General features: G+C 38.0%; 1 protein-coding gene across 6 annotated transcripts in view; it reads right to left on the bottom strand.

The window, feature by feature from the left end:
• Positions 1 to 3,584: 3,584 nt before the first annotated feature.
• The window catches only part of MARCHF6 (membrane associated ring-CH-type finger 6), a 57,065-nt gene continuing 42,510 nt past the window's right edge, over positions 3,585 to 18,139 (bottom strand). For 3 of the 6 annotated variants that reach the window (XM_082317668.1, XM_082317667.1, XM_082317671.1), the window contains 7 exons: positions 16,485 to 16,554; positions 15,109 to 15,305; positions 13,570 to 13,704; positions 11,383 to 11,472; positions 9,752 to 9,884; positions 8,593 to 8,728; positions 3,585 to 6,638 (listed from right to left, as the gene is read on the bottom strand). In XM_082317668.1, coding sequence (XP_082173794.1) covers positions 6,548 to 6,638; positions 8,593 to 8,728; positions 9,752 to 9,884; positions 11,383 to 11,472; positions 13,570 to 13,704; positions 15,109 to 15,305; positions 16,485 to 16,554 — 852 coding nt within the window. In that variant the 3' untranslated portion in view covers positions 3,585 to 6,547. The remainder of the gene's footprint in view (positions 6,639 to 8,592; positions 8,729 to 9,751; positions 9,885 to 11,382; positions 11,473 to 13,569; positions 13,705 to 15,108; positions 15,306 to 16,484; positions 16,555 to 18,139) is intronic. The other 3 variants (XM_082317670.1, XM_082317669.1, XR_014228774.1) reach the window with 2 other exon arrangements.

Below are 18,139 nucleotides of genomic sequence, written 5' to 3'. Positions count from 1 at the left end.
GCGAGCCATTGCTCCAAAGAAACTTGGGTGCTGCATGCGTGAAACAGGCCAAACCCTTACTGAACAAGAACACAACCTTATTTGAAGCCGGCCCTTCTTGATCCACGGTATGTCCCCACTGATGAACACACAACGCCACGCAGGACAACGATAAAATGGTGGTCTCTGGAAAACGAAAAAGCACAAGTTAACAATGGTTTAATCTTTTCATAAAACACGAGTACTCTGCATAGACTACAGGCCAAGTATCGGGCCTCAAAATACTTTGCAGATTCCTGCAACTGCATGAAAACAGCAAACTTCTGACATACCATGACGTATCTATTCTTCAAATGGGTAGATGCTTTAAAACAATTAAGAACGCTATAGCAAAAAAAATACCTGTAGCAAACATTACCCTGCAGGGGTTTACAGAACGGGATTAAATTAATTTCACAATGCAGTTTTTCAAAGGTGTCTAGGGATAACAGGGAAACAGCAAAAGTTTCATGTTCTCTGTGATCCGCAGTCCTTGGACGCCCTTGGAACTGTCCTAAAGACGCTCACACAGTAAATGTCGTACCCACAGTTCTTCCAGCTATTTGGCCCAGCGCAGCAAAATCGTGCATAAAGCTGCCAAACCGTATTATGGGATGCAGCAGCACGTAAGCAGAAAGATTTTCTGTGAGTATTTAATGAAGAACTGTGCATTCTTAAAACACATTCTTTTATATGAATTGCAAGCTGTTGGAAGAAGCAAAAGGCTAAAGGTTTCATACAAGAATGAAAAAGAATTGGAATATAAGAGACCAATTAATCGCATGCTGCTCCAGGACACGCTTAATCTATAAAGGTGTGACTAAATTAATCTTTGTATAAATGCTTACACGTAACAAAAATTAAGATGACATACTGCATCAAGTACTAAAAAGCCTCTGGGGGATATGCTTGTTGATCTTTGCAGAAAGAGGAGTGTGGGCACTGCTCTCCTCTCTCCTTTGACCCTGACTGGCCAGAGGTGATCAGGTATTTAACTGCGCAGGGCCGGGGTGGGGGAATAACCTCTGAGATGGCTGGTTAGTAAAATTAAGATCAACAGATAGGCGAGGGAGGGAGGCTTCAGCTTCAGTTTCGAGGGCTGGTGGTGTGAAAACAGTTGCTAATTACAGGCAGGTTAATGCAAGGTTGTTTAAGGAAACTTGGGATTACACAGGTAAGGAATGTGGCTGTTAGGTCAACAAATCCCTTTCAAGGGGGAAGAAAAAGAGATCACAGCACGGCACAGTGAGAGGGAGGGACATTGATGGGTCATGTTGAGAATCTTGGCCCAAAGTTATAAAGGTAGTAAGGCTTAAACAATTTATGTTAAGAAAAAGCTGATGAAACTCTATGAAAACATAGGTAGCAAATACACAAGTGTAGCTTCAGTGAAAGAAGTAACTTGGATTCTTCCTAGATGCTGAGTACTTCCCCCCCATGCATTTTACGGATTATATAAAGAGCATTAGAAGTATAGCCATGGACATGTATAGCCATGGACATAATTGTTGCTTTACAGTGGCATTACCTGATTTCAGCTTAGAAATTCTGCTGCTGCTTCCTGCTTCCACCACTCCTGGTCACAACGGGCCTAAATGTCCCATGTATGCTCCATTGTAACACAGCAGTGTTTTTAGATTCGGCACATTCCTCACCGAACTCAACCAGGCCATTTACACAATTTGCACCTGCCGAACAAGGCACACCAATGCAGATCTTCACTGTCTAGGTTCTAATACATAAATTCTATTCATATAAATAAATAACGAGCTTTGCAGTGTTCTCTATTTTTGTAAGCAACAAGGAAGTCTGTTCCCTCTAGGTAAAACTAGCGTCATTTTCCAGGAACAGACACAGGCCTTGAAAGCCAAGTGATTTAACATGAATCGGACAAGTAAGGTTAAGTGCCCCCCACCCCCCCCGATGTCAGACGACTCCAGATACGTTTGATTTCTCCTTATACAGGGGGGTAAAAAAGCGCCTGTGCAGCTTTGGCATTGGCCACTACTCAGCAAGTAAGAGATAACAGCAAGTAAGCATATAAGCAGCAAAACTGATGTGCAGAGTTGTGAAATAAGCTTGTTGTTGCTTCATTCCTCGGTATGATATTGAATTCAAAACATTCAGTTTCTTTTGGAATAGTATTTGACCTTTGGAAATACCATCTTCTAAAAATTTCCATTGTTGAGTAACTTTGATTTCAGCACATTGTTTCTCAATTTATGGTGACTTCTCAATGAAGAAATTAAACCCAGAAGCACAGCTTTTCTGGAATAATCATAGAGTTAATAAAATTGCTGTTACCTATGCAATTCTTTAGTTCCAGTTAATCCAGTTAAGAACTGGAATACCAGAGTAGGAGAGCTCTAACTTACCATTATGCTTTGTAAAAGTTGTTTCCTCACCTGTTTCAGAAGACAGCTTCCTTTTTTTTGCATCCTGACCTTCATTATACTACCCAGGTTCAGTTCCCTGTTTAATGTTGTTATGACCGGTATAATTTCTGCTAAGAACCCCTGCGAGAGACTGGACTGTTAGATGATTGTCCTGAAGCTTGCTTGGCCATGCTGGCGGGGGTGGTGGGAGGTTCTCATACCCGTCGGACACCGGCAGAGCGGTGGCAGAGACGTCCGGACCTGGCCGGCCACTTGGCACGTGGCGGGGGGTCGCGTGAAAGACGAGACTCAAGAGACGTGGACAGCGCACGAAAGGCGCACGCGTGTGCCGGACAGTGAGTACGTGCCAAATGTGCCAGAGCCCAGGTACCGACTGCCGGTACCAGAACTGCCCTCCTTGCCCCCTAACGACCCTCTATGAAAGGCGCGTGAAGCGGAACCACGGGGGGTGTGTGTGTGCGCACCCACCACCACCGAAGGCGCGACTACGGACCGACGGGACGCCGCTGGGTCCCTGGCGGTGACTACCCTCTGCGTATCTCTCCGGATGCTTGCTCAGTTTCCTCCTAGTATTTCCTGCCTTTCCTATCGCTCTTTTTCCACTTACACGCGTTCAATAAAGTGACCAAAGGTGGCGGCATTTGACCTTGTTCGTGTCTTAATCTCACTCTTGGGATCCTTACAAGCCTTGCCCGAGCCCGAAATGGGAGTGGGACAAGCCCCCTCCCTGCCGAGGCTGTGCAGCGCCGTGCACAGGGCAAGCAGGACAAGCAGGACGGGAACGCTGACCCTGCCACACGGGGTTTCCATCTGAACGAGCGGCCAGACGGGGTCGTAGGAGGAGACAAAGCGACGCTGATCAGCCTGGCAGGCAGGGCCATCGACAAACCGCTGCCATTTGTGCCCTCTAAGGGAAAGGGCTTTTTACAGAGTCCTCTGAAGCACAGTAGGGCCGCCGTGCAGATTTTTATGAGGATGTTTGCTCAAGCTTAGGGGGAAGCAAGGAAAGAATTAATGCACTCAGCTGAAAAGTGATGTGAATACCGTAATTGGTGTTGGAGCTGGCATCTTACTGACAGAAAGTAGTTACGGGTTCCAGAGGGCACTCACAACCAAAAACAAGTAACTTGGGCTTTACCCAGCGGAGAAAGGGGAGCCAGAGAAAGGACGCAGAGTTTTAACTTTTTAATAAATATAAAATAATCTGTGTAAAACCAGTCAAAGCCATGCTGCAATGAACTTCTTTCAGTGTGCAAAAGACAGCTACGGAGCCATCTGACGGTTCTTGGATGGAGGCCTGTAGAATGACTGACAGCATTAGATACTCGGCGCCGCAACGGGGACACAGCGAAGCCAGCACGCACCTCCAGCCCCTCCGTTCAAGGCCCAAGGTCAACACAAGTTGTGGTGGAAGCGTGCAGACACGCAGAATTTTTCCCACTTGAAGAGCAGTATTAGACTGCTGCATGCTGTACGACTCCAGCACAGACGGAAGGCGCAGGTACAGAGCTCGTCAGCTCTCGGTTAACTTACACGCTCACTATCAAGTTTCTATGCCAGAGGAGTACATACAGCACAATAAGGCAAACCATTAAAACTTAAACCAATAAAAAAAAGTAGCGTTCTTTAATTCTTGTTCTATATAACCTCCATCTTCTTTCCCAACACACACGTAAAAATAAGGAGATGAGATTTTTTGAAAGTTCACAGTGGACAGTTTCAGAAACAAACTTTGCTTCACCTGGGATCTGTAAAGCAGTGCGAAAGCAACACAACAGTTTGATGTGAAACCAGCTCTCCTAACAAAGAGCGAACACAGATAACGTAAGCGACATTAAAACAGTTACCGTTAACATTACATGACTGGCCCAGTTCAGTTTTTTCTGTCATGACTTGCAAAATAACAGTAATAAAAAACAGCACAAAGGCTTTTTCTTAATAAATTTTAATGTTAAGACCAGTTTGTCTGGATAAAAACACAAAGTTACAAGAACCACACTACTGCAAATTCTGCATGATGTAGTGCTTGCAATATTTGAGTGGCAAGACCATTTTGGAACTGTTTACGAAAGATATGTCAAAGACAGAATCTTGGCATAAGTAAGTATGTATGTTACCAGTGAATTTAATCTTGTGAAAATATATCTGTCCCACAATGTACACCACTGTAAATAGTAAAATGCAATATTTATGCACATCAAAAATATACGGGGTGAATACTCAATTTAGCATTTAGTCAGCAACAGTGAATGAGAGAGAAATATTTTGGTTATTTTTCTATGATTTCATTTCACTGGAAATTTCCTAATAAATCACCCCAAAGGGTAGTATTTGTGGTTGAAAACCATCAGGACAACAGTAATTCTGTAAAACAGTAGTTTCTGACCTTCTGATAGTGACAGCCCAATCCTCCTGCCACTAGATGCATATGCGTTTGGCTTGTGCTCACTGCCTTAGAACATGAGTCCAGACACCAAAAAATGCACTACCACCATCACAGCCTGGACCACATTAGCTCAAAACACGCCAGATCAGAGATGCAACATCAATAAAAGGAGATGACAATCTCAAAGCAGCTGCCAGATTCTCAAGTATTAATTATATACACGTATGGTTAAGTACAGAATACTGAAGGACAGTGTACCGAGTAGCAAGTTAAATGTTCCATCAATTTTCTGATTACTGCAATGGATACTCACATTTCCCCCATTTAATCTAGGAAAGATACTGCAATCTAAGCATGTGATTTGATGCTACTTAAAGCTTTGTGATACTGTTATGTATTTTCTTTAAAATATCTACATAAAAAAACCCCAAACATTACTGCAAAGAACTCTATCTACATATAGAAATAACACAGGCTTGATTTGGTGGCTCTTGTTTGACTGTGTCCTTGCAAAGAATCTGCTAACTTTTCCTTGCCTGTTTAAGAGCATATGTATTTCCCTGCCCCACAGGCAACAGACGGTACGTGATGAATCACTTCCTCAATATTATTCCCATAAAAATTCACAGTGACCATTTCTGAAAGAAAAGAGATTTTTTGTTGTTGTGGGTAATTTTTCTTTTAAAGTAATTGTGCAATATAAAATTCATACTACAATTTGAAACTTTGGTAACCTACAGAAAAGAGATTTCAAGCTCTTTAATTAAGGACCAGGTCAGAACGTTGCTTACACTATGCTCTTTGTTCCTGTGCAAACACATCAGATGAGGTTCATCCCTCCTCTTGAGGTCCTGAAAAATTCTATTATTGATAATAATTGGCTACAATTTAAGTTGTGAGGCTATCTAATTTTCCTTGGTACCTTTAAATACTTCCATCACCTAGCCTTAGTAAATTTTTTACTTACTGTTTCAGTTCAGGAAATCCTGATTCCCAAAGCCAACCCCCCCCCCCCCCCCCCCCAACCAAACAGAAAAACCCAGCTGAGCCTCAACGAGTACATCTGAATTCTCAGAAGAGGAAATATTTTCTTGATTTAACAGCAACTGTACAATATTACAAATTCAGACACATGAAAAACAATCAGGCAATAGAAAATGTACAACAGCTTTGGTGTTATACAAAATAATAAAAAAGACTTGACAGCAAGATACATAGTTCATTATGTTCTCACCATAGCCACTTCATTGCTGACTGTAAGACAGTTATTTACTTTTGATATTCTCTGTGTGGCCTTTCCATTCATGAAAAATCATACTATATTACTACAATAAGAACTGTTATGAACACCATAAAGTAATCTCCAAATTTTATAAAAACATCTTGCCTCTTCGCACTATTGCTTTGTGGCACATTGTCAACAGAACAGCAGTCCAAAATAAAGTGACAACTAGATTTAATAAATTAATAATAGTTTTTTTAAAGATGTACAATGCACATTCTTTTTAATCCAAGGTTTTAGGGTGTCAGAATACTTCTATTTACACATATACAGACCTCAGACAGTATTGATAACATCAGAAAATGCAGATAAGGAACAGAGCCTTAACTGCTATCTGGATGCTACTAACAGAAGCCAAAGCACTGCTGAGAGTATTATCGGGAGAGATATCCAAAGACTGAGAAGAGTCTATGAAAAAAGGACATGTAAAGGCAAAGGGAAGGTCAAGATGTTTAATAGGACCATCTATTCTTGTGAAGACTGAGGTGGAGTTGTTGATGTGCCTTGTTTCCCAGACTTTCGTTCGTAGTTCACAAGTCGTTGCCCAACAAGGTACCTGGGATTATAGTAAAAACAGCGAGAAATTAAGAAAAGTTAATACAATTCTGTAACACAAATCCACTCTATCTCCTTTGCTGCAGAATTAGCTTTCTCATTTCAATAAAAGTTATTCTACAAGTGATCCCTCCCCCCCTTAATGGTCTCCAACCATCCTCATCCTTTTTTCTCAACATTCAGGCATTTCATAATGGAATACAGGCAGAGAGAGAAAGGGAGAGAAAATATCCTAATGCTACTCCAGTCAAGCATAAGGTCTGCGAGATTCCTTTATTTAAATCTGTTTCAACATCTCACTATCTCACCAGCTTGTCAGTTTTCCTGCCGTTCACGTTATTCCCTGCTTCCTCTATATCACTGTTTCACACTCCTACTTTTTGTCATCTCAATTCCTTTCCACGCTTCCCATTTGTATGCTGGTTCTACACATAGAAGAGCCACGTACATCTATGAACACTTCCCCTGAAACCTGCCATCTCCTTTTGAAACTTTTTCACCACCGCTCCTTTCCTCATGGTGCCATCACCAAACAACCGTCACGTATTTTTTGTACATTTTAAAATGTCACAAAAACTTGCATATGCTTTTGAAATTTGTTACGTGAAAGATTTAATTAAGCATATTTCTAAACCATAAATTTCTACTGGCTAGCATGACTATGTTTGCTTACTTCCTGAAATGAGATCATAAGTTGTAGAAACTTCTTGTCTACAAGGATGGTTACAACACTTCATAAGTTAATTTAATATCAAAGTAATTTTCACTTAGATATGTTTTCACAGCTTTGTATGCTGTTTACATGCCTTATTTACACAAGGAAGCAACTTGTAACATTAATGGAACTTGCAATTCAATATGCATTCTGCCTGAAAGATACTAACATTTAGCTCAAAACCCATTTGTAAATATAAATACCAGCTATACATACTACAGTAGGCCTAATACTACAGAACATGTTATGAAGGCAGGTGGCAAACAGAATTTAAATCAGCTGATCAAATAAAAGGTGCTAAAATATAAATTGATCTGCTGAGAGTTTAATTTTAATTACAACTCTCTTAATATTTCTAGATACTATTAATTTCACATTTACACCAAACACTTAATGTATCAGTCACTTCCTAACATCTAAGATTCAAAGTAGTTTATTTTAGGTTTGACTCCTTTTGTAGTCAGTGGAAAGCAAAGCTGTTCTAGGGTAACTCAGGACATGAACACAACAAACTCGTTTATTCTTTTTCAGTAAAAAAGCAGCCTAGGAAGACTAGTTGCTGGGGTCCAAAACTTATTTTTCTAAGTAACCAACGCATAAGATAATTAGGGTAACACAAAAAATAAGGTAATAAGGATAACACACAAAAAAAAAAAGCTTAGAAACTAAGCAGGATAACCAGAAAAAACATTGGGAAAATTAATATTTTATCAGGCATCTGAGTAATACAGAGTAATAATTACTGAAAACATCAGAAAACAGTACAAAATTTGGTAAGGACAAACTGTATCACATCAGCTGAATGGTCTTTAACAGGTTAATTGGACTAATGAGTAGAAAGAGTAAGAAAAACAGTTATGCAGAAAAGGTTGGAGACATGGTTTTCTAAGCAGCAGATTGAGACATGAGTTTACTTCCAGGTATGTCGTAATTATTACATTCACTTGTCCTTCAAGACTAAGAGGGGGAGACAAACAAGCAATCGGCTTCATTTGTGGTAAAGCATATTCAAGTTAGATACAGGGGAGTGTCTTCCATTTATAAAGACAGTCTGTTCCTGTGTTTATCTACCTGAACCACAGATAAAACATTTGCCAAGAACAGTTTAGGTCTGCCTCAGAGGGTCATCTGTCTAGAAAGCTTCTTAAAATCCCTTGGATCTACAACACCTGAATTCAATCTGAAGTTGTTATCACAATTTAAAGTGGAAAAAATTTAAAAATCCACAATATATACTCACTTGTCATTTTTAATATGTTCATAAAGGCGCTTGAACTGGCGGACTTGGAAGGAGAGAATTCCCATCAATACCACCACCATAAGCAGAAAAGGATAAATCCGTCGCTGAACTAGGTTTTGCATTTCAGCGGTAACTCCTACAAAACAAGACACAACCCTCCCATAATATAACATTTCTAAAGTAATACATGCATTTCTGCTTCTGTACCTGCTTCTATACTTTTTGTTATACTGTAACTTCAGTAGAAAGGCTGTGAAATAACCAACACATCCATTTATCTCAGAGATCCAACATGACAGCTGCTGTTCTTTTTCATCTGAAGCATTAAAGCTGAAAGTTTTCCATTAACACAGTGAAAATCCACAGTAAAAAAATTGGGCTTATCAGCTCTTCTTGCTGACTGAGTTCTGTATACCTCGTATCAGAAAAAGGTTGACACTATAAAAGCCTGCATTCAAGTGAGAGGTTGAAGAATAAAATAGGACTCCTTGAACATGTTGCTAACATCAGAACTAACTAGCAACAAAGACAACTGTTGATGAAAAAGCATATCTACCCTGCCTCTAATAAAATTATTTCCCTCAATTATGAGGAGATAGGAAAGTCTGAAAAAAATGAACTGTATTTACAATTTACATTTTATTTTAATATTGAATGAAAACCTCAAAACAAAACCCAGTATTTTCACCTGTTCTAAGCTTCCTTTAGAATCTGACAAGTCAGAAAAGATGGCCTCAGCTCAGTATAGCTCTTAAAGAGAGACTAAAATTAAAGGTTGATTGTTCAAAGAAATTAATTAATCATCCCTTTCCCAAACTAGCTGGATACCTACATTTCTGCTCTTAGATACTATGCAGTCCCGTACTCTTGATGTATTCTGCACTTCGTTTATTAAAAAGCCAGTCAGAATAACATATTGCATTGCTCAAAAACCCCCAAACTTCTAAGATGACACAGCAATCCTTAAGCAATTACATCTGCTGGCAGAATAGTGGGGGTTTTGTTGTGTGGGGTTTTTTTTTTTGGTTTTTTTTGTTTGTTTGTTTGGGTTTTTTTTTTTTTTTTAATAACCTAGAACTTAAAAGTTTTATTTCTACAAGTGTATTTACATTGCTCTAAACCATCAGGTGGTAAACAGGTATTCTGAATGCATACATACCTAATAAAGGTACAACACCAGAAGCTATGATGTACGGTACACACAGGGAAAGTAACAGAACAGAGATTACGGGTGCTGCCAGTTTACGGATTATGAAGTGTAAATCAATGTTACGAATCCCATTTGCATATACCTAAGAAGAACAAGTTAGAAGTAGAATGGATCAATCAAGAAAACCATGCTTTGTGCTTACAGTAATAATTACAAGGTTTTACACAATCCTCCTTATGAGAGGAAACGGGTGTTCCCAACTTGAAGAAAACCATGACAGCCACAGTCAAAGAAGGAAAAACTCTGTGCCAATCTACATCATGAGGGTTCCAGGAAATCATGTAAATATTGCCCGGGAGAGCAACTTAATCTGGAATAGTGTTGTGATTTGGTTGCAGGAGTGCAAGAGACCAGCTGAAAGATCATTAAATAGAGCTGTGGATGGTGGTTTTGTGGGTGACCTGGGATGGCTTTGTGCTGTTAACCCGCTGAAAGAGGATCCTGTGTATGCCAATAGAGCAAATCCTATTAAATTTGTAACACAGGCAGAAAACAGGATCTTATTTTGCACTTGCACTTTGGGGAGCCCAGAGCCTCTGCATGTGGAGTCTGTGCCTGAAGACAGGGCCTCCACAGTTCTTGAGGAGCTGAGGTCTCAACACGACTAGACTAATCATGGGAAAAGACCGATTTCAAATGGCTACCACGTACAGGTAGGCGACGGCCTCTGTCCCACAGCCTGGATGTAACCATTTCTAAGGATGGCCCAGGAGAGCGTCTGTACAACAAACAGGCCCAGGGAGAGCATTCAGAACAGAAGGAAGAGCCATGGTATGCATCAAAAGGCACTCGCAGAACTAAGACTACATTTCTCCGGTGTGACACTTAAAGTGATCAGTAAATGGTTTAATAACTGGGACTACGTGCTGGACTTAACCACGAGAGGCACCTTTTGTACAGAGGTCAGGACATGCACCATAGCCATTATATATAGTGCAGGGCTGGAAAGTTACTTTCTGACAAACAACTGAGATACTTCGATGAGACAACAAGCACAGAACTTAAAGGTTATAATCAAGAAAAAAAATACTTCTGCCAAAGAAAGCAACAGGCTACGTGACTCAGAACTGCTCACAGAACTTGTCTGCCTTGCTTAATAATCCAAGGGAATAATAATAATAATGCTTAATAATAATAATTGCTTAATCAAAGGGGAATGGAAATGCTGTCTTTCATAGGCACTCATCTATGAAGGAGGGAATCTCTACAGCTCTGGAGAAGGCAGAAATTCTCTGTTCTTGAGTGGTGGACATAAATAACGTCCAGTATTTGGACACGTGAATTAATCTGAAGAAATAATGATGTTTCTCACTTTAATACAAACTTGATAAAATTCCATGTATGTATACGCAGCATTTTCTTGATTTCAGATTTCTGAGGTTTATTTTTGTTTTACTGTTAAGTGTACCTTAATGGGTTAGGCTATACAATTTAAAAGGATTTTACAAGACTAGTTGAGTTTTACTCAATTACTCAAACTACTCCATTACTACAACAGTAACTCCATTTTCTGACTCACACATTCAAAAAACATCCAAAATGTATTATACAGATAATTCACATGGATAATTTTTTCCTACCTGTTCAATAACAGTTTTCAGCCACCACTGGGGACCCATCAGTGTTATGGCAGCAATTATTTTGGCATGCAGAACTCCGAGAGCCCAGTCCTAATTTTGTAAAAATGGACATTAACATATTTTTAACTAGTTTGACAACCAAAAGCTTTTAGAGCAACTTGCTAACATTACTTATAAAGTGAAAAGATAATTACTATTCTATTTACACAGGACATTGTTTACAAGAGGTGACATCTTCTGCAATCACCTAAGAAAAAGAGGATGCTCTCAAGCTTAGCTGACATCTGTAAAATATTCAGCTCCCTGGAACCAGGAAAATCAGCTACTACTATTAAACCAAAGGCAAATACAAAATAAAAGCATTCCACTTAATTAAAGCAACAGACTAACATTCTGGTACAAACTAATTAACACTGCTAACATTTACCTAGAAATAAGTTATTTTGATTCCTTTAAAAAATAAGAGAAACAAGATACAAAGATGCTCACACAAGTCAGGAAACAAGGGTTTTTTCCCTCTTTTAAATTTTAATTGTTCACAAAACCCTACCTGATGTGAGACAAGCTAAACAAAGCAAGGGAATGCTCTTCACAAAAGAACGCCATACTATTCAGAGGAAAATTTATGCTTTAACATATACTGCAATTATTATGGCATGGAATTAAAAGAACACAAATATAACTATGGGCTTCTAGTAAACACTGCACATCATGAGTCAATCCTTTCTGGATTACAGATTCTTCAATAAAACCCACCAAAACCAGAATGCAAAGTACAGGTTGACCAGGCAGAACAAACAGCTACGGAACTGGTAAGACTTAAGACATCGTAGGTTAATTAACTTTCTGAAACTGCTCGGGAAATATATTTTCTTTAACCAATTATTTAAAAAGACAGCTTTTGTTAATGCCTATTACTCCAGATACATTCAAAAGTTAAAAAACTTATTACAAAAAAAGTGAGTGTTAAAGTTGCTTCGTGTTTGCTCAAGTATGTAACCTTTGTATAACTCCCTTTTGTGAAAAATGGAAATTATTCTCATTTTCAGTAGCTTCTTCTTAATTTAGAACAAGTCTCAAATCCCTCTAATCCAGTATTTTGAGAAAGCTCTGCCACATGAGAATAAAATCTTTCAGTATATTTAATTACAAATTTGTAAAGAACTAACATGCAAAAATTAAGAATTTTTAGCATCTCTAGCATTACAAATTCTTTCCATAACTGTTTGGAAACCATGATAATCTACCACTGCAATCACATGATGTCCTGACTTATTAGTCATTTACTCAAACAGACACCTCCAAAGTATACTTGTATTATAAAAATAACGGAATGTTTAAATTAGCAGTCAAATTCTTCTTTGTATTATGGCTTTCAAACATTTGGATACTGAAAGTAAATGAAAGCTTGTTTGTAGACAGCTTAGAAAAATCACTATCTCTGAACACTTTGTTGTTATTTCGTAATAGGCATTCTAGGTCTTTTGAGTTATGGTTCCCTCAGGGTTTCTTTGAGTTACAGGTTATTTCATAATTCAGCCTAGGTGATGCAAGCATTTGTCACTCAATCCACTGTACCTTTATTTCTTCCACCAACTTGCAGGAAAAGAGTTTGCACTCCCTTAACCTGTGAGACTTGACTGAAGAAAAACAAAACACTACTATCGCAAAATCTTGTATTAATGATTTGACATCTTAACCTAAAACCGGAATGATCCTAAAGCATATCAAAATTTCATTCACAGTGTGTATCATCACCGAATTAAAACCTTGTATGGAAAAAAAGATCAGCTGAACCTCTTGCTGCATAACTGCAGGCAGAAAGCTTTCCAGAAAGGTCAGACAGAATATGTAAGTCTGTGCATACGTACATACAGCTATACTAACTTCTGTACATAACTTTACAATTATGCTACTGAAAAAAAGTGTCTATCTGATCATTGAAATGCAAAGATCCTCTGATATCATCCCAAAATGTTCAGCTTTTCATACTTAAAATTCCTAAGCATATCCTTTTGGTTTAAATAATCTTCGCATCCAGACTGGCTGTCTTTTCTCTGCCACATAGAAACATACTTATGGGAAATGCTCTGAAGCACCGAATCGACATGAAACAAGAACTCCCATACCCCTTACTTTTAAGCAAAGCAATGTATCAACAGCAGAAGAAGAATGGGAGCAACTGACCTGCCAAGGATAGAAGAGAGGTGTTTGATCCAAAGGAACTCTCAAAGGTGCAACGATGACCAGTTCAAACAGAAGACCGAGCAAAAGTGGAACCACACCAGCTAGCAGTATAGCCACTATTAATGTCTTCATTATCTAAAAAAAACAAGACATCTAATTAATATGTTTATCAGAGGATTCTTTTTGTTTAAACTTCAAAATGTAATTTGAACTACACAAACAGATAAAGCTGAAGAAAAAAACTACACAGACCTTTAATTCATACATATACAACCCTAGAAATAATTTTTATTACATACATAGTTTTGCAATGCAAGTTTTCAAGATTGGGTCCTATTCCATGCCCCCTCCAGAAAAAGGCATGATTGTGCTTACTGGTGTCCATGCAGTTCTAAGCCATAAAATCACTTTTGACTGTTACCAGTTGGGAATACTATCCAATGGCACTTCATTACATTGAGTATTCTTGTATGTTAGAAAATTAGAGTAGAATCTTTCCAAAACTGCCGATTTTTCTCCACTGAAAACCAAACCTTAAAAATTCACTCATTATGGAATATTTCTGACTTAAAAACTAAAGACTCAGTTAGAATACCATGCTTGAATCTTTCTTTATTCTAGAATTCTCTTAATTTACATGCATCATTCAGAAATCAGACACAAAACTAGTCCAACTTAATTAACATTAAATTAATTGATCAGGAGATGGGGACAGGAACAGGAGAAGGGACAAAGGACAAGTACAGCATTACATTTTAGCTCTGAATTTTCTTAAACAAGCTTAAAGATTTCCTAAATGAAAATGATGGATGAGGTATTTGGGAAACATGGTAATACATGAAATACATACTTACACTACTCTTCTGTCTGTAATAGTCCAATAAGCACACAAGCATGTCCACCACAAGACACCATTTATGCTATGGATGTTTAAAATTACTATACTAGACAAGAAATCTACTACAGAAATCCTCAAAACCAAAACCAAGATAAAAAGGTGTGATATAAATTTGTTGCTGTACTGAGAATCTGAACTCCTTTTCTTTAAAAATATTTGAACAACACTCAGATCCGACAAATCATAAAGATCATTCTGAAAATATGCATTAAGCTACTCTGTAGAGACATTCATCATCATCTATCAGCTTTACTAGTTTTTTTTGTTTGATAATGTCAAGTTGCTAACTGAGTAATAGTTAAGCTTCCAGGTGTATGTGAAAATGTAAATGTAGTGAGGACACATCACATATGGGATAATATAATGCAACATATTCACTTTTAAAGGAAAACAGAAAAACATACACGTATATATAAACATATATAAGCAAACTTATTTATATAGATTGCTTAAAATTGTGCTGAATTGCTTCCAAAAATACAGTTAGCCTATGCAATGGGAATGTAAGCTGCAAAAGCTTCAAAATGATCTGAAAAGGAAAATGTTGTATATGTTACAGAGTAAAACCTGCAAGGAAAAATGAAAGAAGTTTTGTTAGCTACTTTTTTGATAATTCAGTAAAAATTTTTCTCAAGACTCACCATGAGAGACCATTCTTTGACCTTCTGAAAAATCACTCTACGACCCTGTGGCATCCAGGCGACCAGCACTGTCACAGCTCGGATAGTTAGCCAACAGACATAAAGACCACAAGCAGCTGTGTACAGTTCATGGATTTTGGCAGTCCCCGTCCAAAATGACATTAACCATCGGCCAGCAAATACTGAAAACACAAACACTGTTAAATAGAGTAATACTTTTTGATGTATTAAGGAAGGATGCCTATTAAAAAATACTTGTCAAATTTATCGTTAAATATCAATGCACAAATGGTATTCAGCATAAAACAGTATTTTGTTACTATACCCATAAGGCACAAATGTGTGAAGCACTATGTAAATAGCTACACAGATGATGCCAAATACATATGCAGATTTTTTTTTTCCCCCCTAAAATTTCATTACACCAGCAATGCGATCTGAACTATGGCAAAACAAAGCACTGAATACTGTACTATTCAGAGCCCAAACACTAATCTTCAGAACTGCAAAGGCAATAATGGATTAGTGCATAAGCTTGAACTTGAATCTTACGAGCCATGCTTGGGTTATTTCATTACCTCATATAATTTTTTTAAGACCTACTGATGGGGCTTCTGAAGCTCTCCAACAAAAATGGGAGACTCATTTGTTACATTTAATTTCTTAATAGTGTTTCTATTCACTAGTATTATAATGGAATTATTTTATGTACTACTATTAAAACCATCACAAAATGCATAACTGATCTCAACACATCATTGACTTCAGCATCATTAATACAAGGAGGTAAAAATGACATGGTACTACAGTAGCCAGGTTGCAAAATTCAAATGAGTTTACATGTCTTAATTTGTTCCAAATTATTTAAAAATCCCTACAAAGTGCTTTTGATTTGGTTAAAGTACTTATTCATACATATTTGGGAAGTGGCATGTATATCACTTCAAAGTCTCCCAGTGACCTGTCACGATGACACCTTCAGAATACTTAATTAAAAAAAAATACTGTAGAAGACTTGGTAACAACCTATATATTTTCCTTCTCTAAATGGTAAAGCAGGTGCAAGAGTATCAATTCTCTTTTTCTCTCAATACTACTACAGAGATTGTCTCAGCACTTGGAGCCCTGCCCTTAAAAGAAAATTATTCTACAACAAAACAAAGGAAATGGCAATCTCTGTCAGTTAAATACAGGTATTATGTCTATCATTTAGATTTTAGACTATTACAATTTCATGATGTACCATTAAAAATAAGACATAATTTTCCATATTTTCTCCTTTTAACATTAAACAATAGTTTCAAAACGTCTGCCATTGTTAAGCAAGGCAACATGCTGAGTAGTTTTTAATCACAGTTTTACATTAATAGACTTACCTGGTAAGGTAAGGCAGATAAGACTAGCAATCAGTAATGTTATGCACATGAAAACAATCAAAAGAAATATCTGAAAGAGGAAAAAAAGAGAAACGGTTTATAAGAAAGTTACTTAACCAAAGCCAAAAGACCCATATAAAAAGATGCATCATTCCAGAAAGGCAGCTAAACTAGAATGTTCAAATAGCAACTGATGTTTCACTGTATAAATAAATCAGCAATAAACCTATCCCCAGTACACGCAGCACACCTACAGTGTTGGTATTTCTTTTAAGAGTTCACATCAGTTGCCACAACAGTAAAAATTAACATTTGAATGCAGAATGACTGAAGTTCTTTGTAATGTTACATTAAAGAATAACCTCTTTATTTCTGCACTGACCAGCACAATGACTCTCAATTAACCCCCGAAAGGTTTCTAGCTCTGTATGTCAGATAAGCAAGACAGTGGTTTTATAATAAGGAAGAACTTGCTGAGAAGGTTCTTCCAGATGTGCTCAGGTTCATGTGATCAGCAGCTGACAGCAAAGCTGGTGGCTCCTTAGTCAGGCTTACATCTTATCAAGAGAATTCTCATGTACTTCTTTCAATATTTGAACGTCTCAAGCACCATGTGCTATGAAGTTCTGCTTCACTAATCATCAAAGCCACACAACAAGCAAGCTTACTGTGAGAAGACTAGCACCTTATCATAACAGACTACTAAGAGAAAGTTAAATCTGTAACACACATTTTCCTGGATGAGACTTTCAGGGACAATGTAGATCAGTCTCATCTCTAGGTTAGGATCTTCAGCACTGCTTAAAGGAAGGAAAATCTTGCGATTCTGTAGACATTAGCCTGCGTGAAGAGGATGATTCCACAATACCCAATTACTTGCCAGGTGACAGCCACATACCCTTTTGTCACATAGAATACTCTCTTTAGGGCTAGGAATCCCAAATGACAGAAAGAAGAAAACCAGAGTAGCTGACAACTGGATTGCAGGCAGAAAAAACTTCTCAGTGGTGAGGGACACATGGTGCGACTTGCTTGGGACCAATACTGTCTAAATAGTTACTTAGGGAATGCTGAGGAAAAAAGAAAAATCAGTCCATGTAGGAATACACAACACATGAAGGACTAAAGCCGATATGAAGCTTTTAAATGCCATACACGGCTGCTTCTTGGATCAGTGAGCAAGAAAACAAGAGGAAGAGTAACTCTTGACTTGGACCTAAACAATGCACAGACAGCTAGCCATTCCTGTCACAGAAAAAGCACTGATGGTGACCGCAACATATTCAGACTCAAAAGATGTGGCAAGAACAGTCCTCCTCTCTCCAAAATCCACCACAATAATATTATTTCAAAAAAAGGGAACTAGCTAAAATGAGGACATTTATTAAAAGAATATTGAAAAGAGTAGTCAAAAGGAAAAATGCTCACAGGAGACACGTTTAGATATACTGAAGTGAAGGTTTGGCACAAACTCACACTACTAATCAGAAGACTTAAAAAAAAATGTCTCCCCAAAGCTGTCACAGTAAACAGTAAAACAGAAATGGCTTCCAGAAAGTATTTCCAGAAGTTGGAAATAAATCCACAGGGGAAAAAAAACCAAAACCCCCCAAAACAACAGCAAATGCATGAACTCTGGTAAGTGAAATTCAAAA

Source organism: Platalea leucorodia (genome assembly GCF_965183815.1).
Source record: "Platalea leucorodia genome assembly, chromosome: 1".
In the NCBI taxonomy this organism is placed as follows: domain Eukaryota; kingdom Metazoa; phylum Chordata; class Aves; order Pelecaniformes; family Threskiornithidae; genus Platalea; species Platalea leucorodia.
This window is presented reverse-complemented; position numbering and strand designations above follow the sequence as displayed.